General features: G+C 45.7%; 2 protein-coding genes across 3 annotated transcripts in view; both read left to right on the top strand.

The window, feature by feature from the left end:
* The window catches only part of LOC135915433 (isatin hydrolase-like), a 358,063-nt gene that overhangs the window by 127,539 nt on the left and 219,116 nt on the right, over window positions 1-11,408 (top strand). The gene's annotated exons all lie outside the window — the stretch shown is intronic.
* Window positions 258-11,109, top strand: LOC135915432 (uncharacterized). The gene is made up of 3 exons (XM_065448500.2): window positions 258-496; window positions 6,539-6,692; window positions 7,264-11,109. The coding sequence occupies exons 1-3, from the start codon at window positions 491-493 to the stop codon at window positions 7,926-7,928; spliced, it is 825 nt and encodes a 274-aa protein (XP_065304572.1). The 5' UTR covers window positions 258-490; the 3' UTR covers window positions 7,929-11,109.

Below are 11,408 nucleotides of genomic sequence, written 5' to 3'. Positions count from 1 at the left end.
TTTGCGGTCTTGCGCTGACGCACATTACCCTACGCCAGTTGTTCCCTAACATTTCCCTAGTTTCTTCCCTAGTTGCATGAGTGACAGCTGCTGCTTCAAAAAGCCCGGCCTGTAGTTTTCATTTTCATTTACGTCCGCTCGTTACCATTACCGGGATTAACCGTCTTAAGCCACTGCTTCATTGTTTCATAGCCCTTGCGCACCCCTGAATTTCTTGCCGATCTTTATGAACGAATATGCAACTACGAAGCCGCGTCTCCTTCGAGTTGCTGGGTCGCTTGGTCACGTTGCTGACGTTGCTGACACGGCTGCGTGCGTGTCGCTGGTTCCCGTGGAGCGTTTGCGGGCGGTATCAGCAACAAACAGCAGTGATGTGAGGCAAAATATCGTAGACGGAAATGCGCAGTTAGGCACGTTGACGTGCTCTAGACGTGCTACGTAAGACTACTCAAGCACAAGTTGTTGAGTATTTCGGCATTTGCGCTTTGACATGATGGTGAGTTTATGCTAATCTCGCTGCGCTTTATTGACCGCTGTATCAAAGACAAAATGTGCAGTGATAGTAACGTCAAGCATTCTCTGAGTATTTTTGTACATTGGCACATGTCGCTTTCATGATGTAAACTACTATGCTTATGCATGAGCGTTGTGGTTGAAAGCTTTTTGGCGCGAAGATGTGGAGTATCTAAACCGAGAAATTGGAAGCGTTCATCTATCGCTTGCGCATGTAACAGTGAATTTACTGGAAGGCAAAAGTTGAAGCCAGTTTTTGTGCAGGATTCAGTATAAAAATTTCGGAGGGGCTCGGACTCCGAAATAAACCCCCTCCCTACCTACGCGTCACTGGCTGTTAGCATATCGGCGTGAACTTTTGGGCTGTTAGCTCAGCTAAGTATCACGAACACAACTGCAAAAAGGACTGTGTATGAGTAGATGTATACCAACGAATCACGCTTGTCTTGGTCGAGGTTAACTTAGTGAACACTGTAAAACAGCAAACCATTTATATCGACTGAGGGGTTTTTTCGTCTCTATACGTCGGCGATAAGACAAAGTGCCGACACCACGGCAGATAACCACGTATATATATGATGCGAAGATGTTTTTTTCACTGTCCGTTCTTTCAGCCTGGCGCTCACTAAGTGGTCAAACAGCCGACGCAGTCTATTCGCTAATTTACTGAAATTAGTTAAAATCTTTTCATTGTTTTAAAGCGAAGAGGGAGATGAAAGGCAGGGAGTTAACCAGAAGCAAATATCCGGTTTGCTACCCTGCGCATTGGTTGGGACGAAAAGGGGGCTAGAATGGAAGACGAAAGAGAAAAATACAAAATAAGTACTAAATGCGTTCTCTACTGTAGGTCTCAAATATCGCAACAGTGATTTAACAGTCGTCTTATAAGATGTAGAATGAGTCATGTCTGCGTTGGGGGATTGTGTGTTCCGAAAGCGGTCGATCGTCGAACTTGAGCACTGCAGTAAGTAAACGTCTCTGTGCACAATACTGTGGACGATGACACATGGCCAGCGTAGCAATGGTAGTGTTGAAGATTGAGGCCTCAGGAAGCAAATCAATTCACAATTTTAAGAGCGCTGTCCATTCTTAAGATATTCGTCGACAAAAAATTCGCATTATCCTGCTTCGATATCGAAACTGGACGCATGAAGAGCGTCGAACGAACTGTCCACATGATGCTCCCCGCCTCCTTCAGTTTCTTTACGTCAATTGTTTGACCGCTTGTGCTCGGTGTGTACAATTTTATCTCCCGAAGGTCATGTTCTCGGCGTCCTACCGTGTACCGTCGCTTGCAGTGCATGGCGCGCGACGACGGATTGGACGCCTCGGCATGCCATCGTAGCAAGCTTCTCTACTTCATGACAGCGTCGAGGATAACGTGGGCAGTGCTTCCAGTGCTGTTAGCTGGCCCCACTTTCTGTACCATAGGATCAGGGGTGTAACCATAGGCGAAGGTAAAGGGCGCTGTACACGTCCGCCCCCCCCCCCCCCGTCCCCTTTTGAAGTTTCCGCGAACCAGAAGGATGCCGCTAGCCAAGCACTCCTTTCCTCACCCTTAACCCTTTATTGGCGAGTGTTGCCTAATGGTGACATACCAGAAAAAAAATAATAACGGCAGCGATAAACACGGACGCAACACAGAGAAGAGGGACCATGAAACACGGTGCTGAACTCGCAACAAATTTTTATCGGATGTACATATGCAAATTTACACACAACAGGAGTTCGTATAGGAAGGACAAAAGAACAAAATAACAACAACAAAACACACACGCAAATAAGAAATTCAGAGCACCATATTTTTTAACAGCAAACCATTAGTGTGAAGACATACACCCGCAGCCCGCTTCAAAGGGGACGTCACTTAAATAGTGATCGTTACCATGAGATTCGTCGTTTTTTTTTTTTCATTTAATTCTCCATGCTTTCTTCCTGATTGCGTTTGCCGGAGGAGGTATCGATACCTTGGGAATGACGTTGAAGGAAATACACCCAATGGACTTCGCGTATGCGAGAATATGCCCAAAATCGGTTTATTTTGCCTATATTTTTATAGATTCTATCGGCCCCACTTAGGACCAAGATATGAGTGGAATAGGATACATACAAAATATAAAAATAATTCACAATTAACCTGGCAACAAGTCAGTAGGTAAAAAACATGGAAACTGTAACTCGTTAAAAGCACTTCCTGTTGGGCTACTTGGTATGTTCATTATAAAATATAAAGACTGTCCCGTTCTCTTGTGTGTGTCCGTTTATTTGGCGTCTTTATATTTTATACTGTCACTCGTTATTCAGGTACAACGAATGCAATGAATAGTCTGTGACACATTGATATTGTTTCCATGCAAAGACACCAGTTTTACAAAGGTCTAGCCGTGTAAAAAATAATTACTGAATGCTTGTTGCGTTAACCCAATGTTCAAGAATTAACCAATGAGTAGAACACAATATCAACAAAATATGAATTAATATTCAATGACAAAATAGCAATACATGCGTGCAGAGTATATAAATCGCTCACAGTTGACTTGATAACAAATAAATAGGCAACAATGTAAGCGATAACTCCTTATTTAGGTGCCGTGAACGCAATTAAATAATATTCAACGACAAAATGACACTATTCCATGCAAAGGCACTTGTTTTATATGGTTGAGATACAGCGCGTATGAACTATAATTAGTGAATGTTGCGTTAATACAATAATCGAGAACCAAGAACACATCCTGGTAAATAAATAGGGGGGGGGGGACCTGTAGCAGTCTTTCTAAAATCTTAATTCTACACATTTACAGTGTTTATTCCTACACTCTAAGAACAGTTTACACCCTTTGGAGTGCCCCTTCCGCCACGCAACGATAATCGTCATCTGCCTTGATGCGTTTCCTGTCTTTAACGCTGCGAGCCCGGTACTTTCCGGTAATGAACGGCATGCGCGTGATCAGCATGATAGCATTTCCTGTCGGCAATGCTATCATGCTGATAACGCGCTTGCGTTTCCTTTCCTGAAAACTCGGCGCTCGCTACTTTCCTGTCGAGAATGCTGCGTCACACTGATAAGGCGCATGCCGTTCGTGACTGGAAAGTACCGGGCTCGCAGCGTTAAAGAAAGGAAAGGCGGGCAGCACGGATGACGATTATTGTTGTGGGACAAGATACGCCCCAGAGGGTGTAAACTTTTCTAAGAGTGTTAAAACAGTTGCACCCTTTGGGGTGTATATTTGTCCCACAACAATAATCGTCATCTGCCTTGCTTGCGTCTACTTCCTTGAAAACGCTGCGCTCGCTACTTTCCTGTCGAGAATGTTCTGTCATGCTGATAACTGGCATGCCGTTCGTGACTTGTAAGTACGAGGCTCGCCGCGTTAAAGAAAGGAAATGCGGTCAAGACAGATGAAGATTATAGTTGTGGCAAAAGGGTGTAATTTTGGGGGGCTTAAGAGTGTAAAAAAAGTTTACAGCCTTTGGGGTGTATATCTGCCACACAGCGATAATCGTCGTTTGTCTTGCCCGCATTTCCTTTCTTGAAAACGCTGCGCTCGTTACTTTCCTGTCGAGAATGCTCTGTCATGCTGATAACGCGCATGCCGTTTGAGACTTCGAAGTACCGGACTCGCAGCTTTAAGGAAAGGAAATGCAGGCAAGGCTGATGACGGGTTATTGTTGTGTGGCGAACATACACCCCAAAGGGTGTACATTTATCTAAGAGTGTAGGACTTGTACACCATTTCCAGCTTCGACGTGAGCGTCTTGGAGTGCTGATGTGTAATCCATTATGGAACGCACAAAAGGCTCCTGCTGAGCTTAATCACGGCCAATACTACCCCCCTTGCAAAGGCCTCAAAACGATGGAGGAGCGCTGGCTTCTCCGTCTCTACACGAATACAGTACTGTGCCCCCACCCTACCCGAGAGGACTGGGAGGCCGCCCTGCTCGGCTACTCAACCCTCCAGGACCAACGTGCCCTGGTGGCCCGAGCTAAAGCCGCTGCAGAAGCCACGGGGATCCAGGACTAGAGAACCCCCCCCCCCCCCCCTAGACTTTGTAAGGGCTGGGCCCTTAGGGCTCAGCTCACACCTCTCCTGTAAATAGCAGAATAAAGTTTATCACCACCACCACCGAGTATAGAAATAAAGTTATGCTCCGGGGTTTACGACAGTATTGTCTGGCGAATAATGAAGCATTTAAGGTTCAATTAGCTTTTTAAGAAAGTCTTGCACAAAACCTTAAGGCGTCCTGGGAACGTTATAAAGAAAGTGCAGGAGAGCTCTGCCACACCTTTTCCTTATTTTTTGAAGAGCGGTACAGCCAGAAGACGGATGGTCTATGGCGGCACCGGAGTTTTCGTTATACGACAACGCTCGTCAGCCCAAGCCGATATATGATCTCTTCGTGAGCCGGCAACATTGGGAAAGCTGACGTATGGACTGCGTCAGCTTAATGCCGTAGCGTAGCTTAATGCCGACTGCGTAGCTTAAAGTCGTAATGCGTCAATATTACGACTGCGCAGAGCGTCTTCTAACTATAGGCGTAACCTCCATTTCAGCATTCAAATGAAATTACTCTTGTTCCGTGGCTCGCAGCAACTCGAGCACAACGGGCGAATGCAGGGAAACTTGCTCTTCGCGCTGTTGATATATTAGTAGCGCCGCGATCAGGGGAGCAGAAATGTACTAAGCGCTCAGATGCTTCGTTTGTTCCAATTTGGTTGCGTTTACTGCATGCGTATGGCGAATCCATTCCGCTTACTGAATGAAGATACAGGACGCTGGATCGATGAACGCGTTTTAAGCAATCGAAAGGCAGTGTTTCTTTTTTCAGTTTTCTTTTTTTGCATTCTTGCTTCTTTATTTCGTCCAACCACTTCATGCAATTGGCAATAATCCGCTGCGCTGGCTGAACGGTTCCGGCGTCCTGTTATTGAAAGAGTGTTGCTATTAGAACACTGTCGAATTCCGTAATATTGTCCAATTCCGCCATCTTGAAGTTTTCAGCCAATCAGAGCGGCCGTAGCAGCCCTGTCGGCCAATCATAGTGGCCAAGATGGCGAATTCGACAATATGGCTGAATCTGACAGCGTGCTGAATGTGCCCTGGCTAAGCTGCGCTTTGTGACTTCCTTTCTTTGTAGCAGCATTCCGATGCTGCTGTCGGAATGCAGAAGCGCTCATGCACCGTTATATTGGTGTACGTCCGGTTAAAACAATGGCAGGAGGCATATATTTGATAATAATTTTCATCATCCGATTCTATCCTTGTCTGTATTCATCCATCCCACCGAGCGGCTGATATAGGCGATAGCGGATGTGTGGTTGTACTGCAAGCAACTGACAGAGAGAGAAAATGATTGAAAATTAAAATAATCGTAGTGAGATACTTCCCCAAAGGGCCTAAGTTAGCTCTGCCAGCCGTCGTTTCTTTTTTTTCCTTTTTGTTGTTCACTTTCACCGTATTGTCGCTGTTACCATGCAGGTTGTCGCTCAGAGCAAGACGCGCCTACAGGCAGAATCTTATATTTGTTGAACTTTGTCGCGAATTCTTTGTCGCGAATTTTCGCGCGTCGCGAATAGTGTTGGATATTCTGGAACGTACGCAGGCATCTATGCGGTGAGTCAGGTGTAAATCGCGGACGCAACTGACCAGTGAGATAAGATTTCGACGACTGTGCCAGCCGCTATCGCTGTGGTTTGATTGGGGCTTGTTTTTCTAGGCATATGTTTGCCCAGTAATGACTTAATTTCTGAACGCACACTCTTGGCAGTATTTGCCGTTCTTAAAACCGACACTACAATGTCACAATGGGTTCAAGTTTCGCTTTTACTGTGGCCTTCTCTATGTGGATTCAAGTGTTAATGGGGTACATTAAAAACCGGCGTCTCATTTTTTTTCTTCGTGCGCTGCTTCTGCAACATACTCAAAGCAAAAACAGGGACTGGCAATTCGAAAGCTTACTTGCGTGATAACATGAGTGGTGGTTCCGACTCCGTACTCAGCCTTTGTTCGTTTAACTCTTTCAGAAACAGTTTCCTTGGACCGCAGCCGCGACGAAAGCGCTGATCCTGTTTTTTCGTGACCATGAGAACTTGTACAATCCGGAACACAAAATGTACAAGAACCGAATGATTCGTGACAAGCATTTGGGAACCATTTCTGCAATAATTGGTTGCACGCGTGAGTGCATTGTTTGTTCTTACTTTTTTTTCTCGCTCTCTCTCTTCTCCGGATGAGGTTTTAATGGAAGTCTTGTGTCAGAGAAGCAATCGTGTTGTAACAATAGCAGCGGAACGATTCGTCTCCGTAAAAATGATAGAAGACATCAGCGACTTGCTTTTAACAAATTTTCTTCGCATTATCTCGAATTCAATCTTTTTTCATGCTTTCTTCATATGCTAAATCGCTCTTGCTGTTCTTGTTATCCTGTGTACGCGAGAGAGAGGGACCTGTCAGTAGAGAGCCCCGTAAATGGAAACTGGAGAGGTTTGCCTAAATTGGAATTAAACTTAAAATTTTTCACCCCTTCTCAATCAATCTACTAACGCGCCGCCGAATGGGCTGTCGTCAATAGTATGTTATCGCTGGTATATATATTCCTTATTTGCAACTTTCTGTTGCATTTATCGTAAATAGCAAGAGCGTCGATCGTAATGCGTGCCTAGCCGGTACGGCATCGCACGCTAGCTGTCAGTCGTCATTGTGCTCATGGTGAAAATTCGCTTTATATTTCTCTCTCTCTCTCTTTCAGCCGAGGAAGCGAAAGCGCGGTTTCGAAACCTGAGGACGTACTTCTTCCGCGAAAACCAGAAAGTGAACGCTTCGAAATCTTCTGCAGCCGGTGCCGCTAGCGGCGAGACTTACTGCTCCCAGTGGGAGTTTTTCGAAGACCTGACGTTCCTGCGCAGTTGCCACCACCCTCGCAGTCACGCTGCCACTGGGCCGAACAACCTTCCCCAAGGGGTCGACGAAACTGATCCCATAATGGTAACGGACGAAGCCAGTAACGAGGCTGACGCCGTCGCTGAAGCTGGCGACGGCAGTGGAGAACCCGGAGTTCCGCCGGAAGACGACGACGCGTATGACGGCGAGAGTAGTCACGCTGCCGAAGTTTTAGCCGTTCTGTCGCAGGAGCCGCCCCTGAAGAAGTGGAGGAGGCAGTTTGAGGTGGCGGACCACTTCAGAAGAGAGGACCGGGAACCTCCTCAATCGGCGCCCTGTCGGCAGGCCTCGACGAGCGACGGCCCCAAGGACGAAAATTACTTCTTCGCCATGATGATTGCTCAAGAGCTTCGTCACCTGGAGCCGATAAGGAGGGACATGCTGAAACTCAGGTTGCTGGAAACGGTGTTGCAGGCCAAGCATAACGTCATGTTCGAGCGGTCAGCTTCTGCGGCCTTAAACCCGCATGGTTGATTGGTGACAGCGACCGTAACATTTTTCGCTGCGTTATTTACGGGGTCGAGACGCACTGTTTCGTAGAGCCATTTTTGCGGTGAAGGATTTTGTTTCTTAATAAGAAAGCATTATATGCCCCATTACGCGAAAATTTGTCGACGTGGCCTTCGAAGGTGGTACCGAAAATGGCCGACGCCGCAGATAGTAAGAAACATGTCATAGAATGCTCGGATTGACGTCACAGTTCTCGGGGAGGTTCCCGTAAACCTAGTAAATTAATGGATCTGAAAAGCAAATTTGATAAGTTTCGGTCTGGGTGGAAGTCGAACCCGGCCTCCGAAGGGCGAGTCGAGCAGTCTTCCCCGACGCGTGCGTGCGTGCGTCATTGCACACGTCACGTTTTATTGCACTAGCGAGTGCATGGACGCCGCAAGCGAATTTTTGCCGTCGTGGTCATACATTTCACCAAAGGCACTATAATGCTTTCTCATTCCAACACGTAAGCAATCGTAAGCGTCTCTGCTGATTCTTTTTTTCGTGTACTTTTGTATAGTGTTGTAACTTGTTAACCACGAGACTGTCGGCATGCACTGCAACATAATTCTTTTGTGCCATTTTTTGAACAGTATCAATGTTGAGGGGACCATGTTCTGACTATATAAATAGTATACGTGTACTTCCCCATCTTGTATTGAGGTTGAGTCCAGTCTAGGGTTCAACACGGGTTCGGCTTCCGTCTGTATTAGCTGGATGAGTCACCGGTGCTTTCCTTATGATCTCTAGCAGCGCATGTTGGAAGGAAACGACAGCGCGTTACACAAAATGGTAAAGACAATTGCAAGCGCAAGCGTTGCATTAGCCTCGTCTTCACGTGTTGCTATTTCCTTCTAATATGCAAACCTAACTAGACCCAATTCGTCCCTTGTCGCCGCAATGCAGATCTCGACTCTTCGTTTGAAATGACATATTCATACATAGTACACACGCACACAACATGCACGAGCACAAGCACAAACAAGTAACTAAAGTGTCAGGTTACATTGTTGTTACTTAGTTCAAAAAGTAACTTGCGTATTCTCCAACTGTACAGGCAGCCGGCACCATTGCAAATCAACAAATGCACCACAGTACTGTTGATCTTTATTGAACCGTGCAGTAGTATACGTAGCGCTACATCTTATAGTTCATTGCACAGAGGCAAGTGGCATGTTTTCTGACCGGCAATGCAACCATTTTCGTACTAAAGCTTTGGAGGACAAGCTTCCTTTCTACTCATCTGGCATGTCTCGGACTGCAGCTACCAGTGCTTCGGACCGAGCGTTCTATGCCTAACTGCGGCCTAAACAGTAACTTGCTGCATCGTTGCGGAGAAAATGAGTTACTGTTCATATAGCTGCGGCGATTCGCCATAGTTATTGGCCGTGACATTTTATACTGCACGCTGTTTTCGCTTTTCAAGCGTTTCCAAGGGACCTCTGGACTAGTGCTCACTGGACCTCTTTTACATAGAATGTGAGCGCTTGAGGAATAACGACCTCCGACATCTTGTCCAAGAATACGTATATATATTCATAAGACATTGTGTTCTCTAGATGCGAGGGGATGAAAAGCCGCAAAAATGTAATGGCCCACTTTCGGGCCCAAAATTGCGATTTTTTTCCTCAGATGCAAAGAGCGACAAAACACAATCGTTTCAAAACAATTTTATTTACAACCAGGAAACACGCGTAAGTCGCTGATTTCGGCAAACATGCGTCGTATTTTTTTTTTTTTTTTGCTTTTTGTCGCTTTAACACATTCACTAACCGTTCATCACGCAGCTGATCGAACCAGCTACAAAAGTGCAAGCAAAAAATCGCGTTAAGCACGGACAATTATCAATTCGGTAAATCAAAACATGGTGCGGGTACGGGGCGCCTTGAATGTTTAGTAATCATGAGAGAGTGGTTTGTACAATGGCATCTGATGAATAGCTTGACATAACCCGTCGTTCTTTGGCACCTCTTCGAAAGAAAGTTGTAGACATCAGCGGCCACGTACAATTTCGCCAGACCAACATAACGCGGGCGAAGTTTTGCTTTGTGTTCCGTTTGTACGTAGCATAAATCATGACCAACGTGCCACACACTTGACAGTAAAGCATTTTCGTTGCCATGGATAAATACGGATTCATTGTTTGCGTTTATTGTATTTTTGTCTGTCACTAAAATTGGCGCCAACCTTGAGTGAAGAGCTTCGAGCGTAGACGCTTCACCTGCGTTTGCGCCAGCCTGCTTTTGACAAGAAATACATATTGTGGCTGAAAAGCAGCGGGCTTGAAAAGTTTCCGCAACATGGTTCCTCCGGTTTTGAATTCTTAAATAAGCGCTCGATTCCTCACATCATTAGTTTAGTTATGTGTGGTAAAAGAAAATTCAGCACAACAGTCACAGCGCAAATGGCCGTTCAAAGTGCAGTTTATGGCACTTGTGGCCACCACAGTGTATTTGTTACGCAGGATAAATTGATAAGGTGCGCTGGCAAAACTTACAAGGAAGACTAATTGAACAAGCCTGAAATCTTGGGCTTCATTGCTATATTCACGGTTTAGCAAGAGCGTGGCAGGAAACGTGCAAAGCCTGCAGCAGTAAGGAAGGTTTGTGCCCTAAATAGGTCTTGTACATCTTATGAAACAAGTGTGGTGTGTGTGGTAAGCAAGGGTATCTCCTCAGGAATATTGTCTAGCGAAAAGTTTTTGTATGTGCCTTGTAATAACCAAGTGATCGCCAATCAAATCCACGCCGCCGCAGCGCCCTCGCTGTCCGCCCTTTTTTCTTTTTCCTTGCGCTCACCGCACTCAAAACTATGCGCAGCGGCCGTGCCGAACAGTGTTAATCGGCATGGCCATGGAGATTGTGTGGCACGAGCACTGTCGATTTTGGAGGTTACAGAACTGGTGCTGTTATATCGATTTCTGCCAGAAGATGATGCCACCATGTAATGAGTAAAATTTATATTTGTTTCTAATAATTCGAAAGACCTGTTCTTGGAGGAGGCAATGTTTGGCCATGATGTTTAAAGAAATCCGTCCAGGAGCCGTTTGCTCTTGTGTCAGAGTAAACGAAAAAAAAAAACGCGCTCTTTTCTGTATTGGACCAGAGTACTAACTGTATATGCTGTTGGTTCAAGTATTTTGCGCCCATTGCTTGAATTGTTTAAATAAAGTTCATCTTTCATGTATTGGTTGATTGGTTTGGAAAATCTAAGGAATGGGCAAGCAGCCTTTCGGGCGAGATTCTGGGCGCCCAGCTGATGTTCACAACTGTGTTGCCTATAGCGACTATGCAAGTTTCTTTCTTACGTTCAGAAAGTGTTGAAGCGCTGCTTTAGTTCACTGCTAACGAAATCTAGACGCAGCGGCAAAGCAAGAGAAACGAAAAGAACGTTGTGGTACCATTTCTTCTTGCTCTTTTGTGCTAGCGCGCTTTGGCATGCAACGCAAAAACAGCGTTTCCCCAG

This window comes from Dermacentor albipictus, chromosome 4 (genome assembly GCF_038994185.2).
Source record: "Dermacentor albipictus isolate Rhodes 1998 colony chromosome 4, USDA_Dalb.pri_finalv2, whole genome shotgun sequence".
Classification (NCBI taxonomy): domain Eukaryota; kingdom Metazoa; phylum Arthropoda; class Arachnida; order Ixodida; family Ixodidae; genus Dermacentor; species Dermacentor albipictus.
This window is presented reverse-complemented; position numbering and strand designations above follow the sequence as displayed.

Bases quoted from the DNA above. Each gene is read 5' to 3' on its own strand.
- LOC135915432 (XM_065448500.2), top strand. The intron at 6,693-7,263 runs GTGAGTGCATTG...TCTCTCTTTCAG, and splicing joins TGCAATAATTGGTTGCACGC to CCGAGGAAGCGAAAGCGCGG.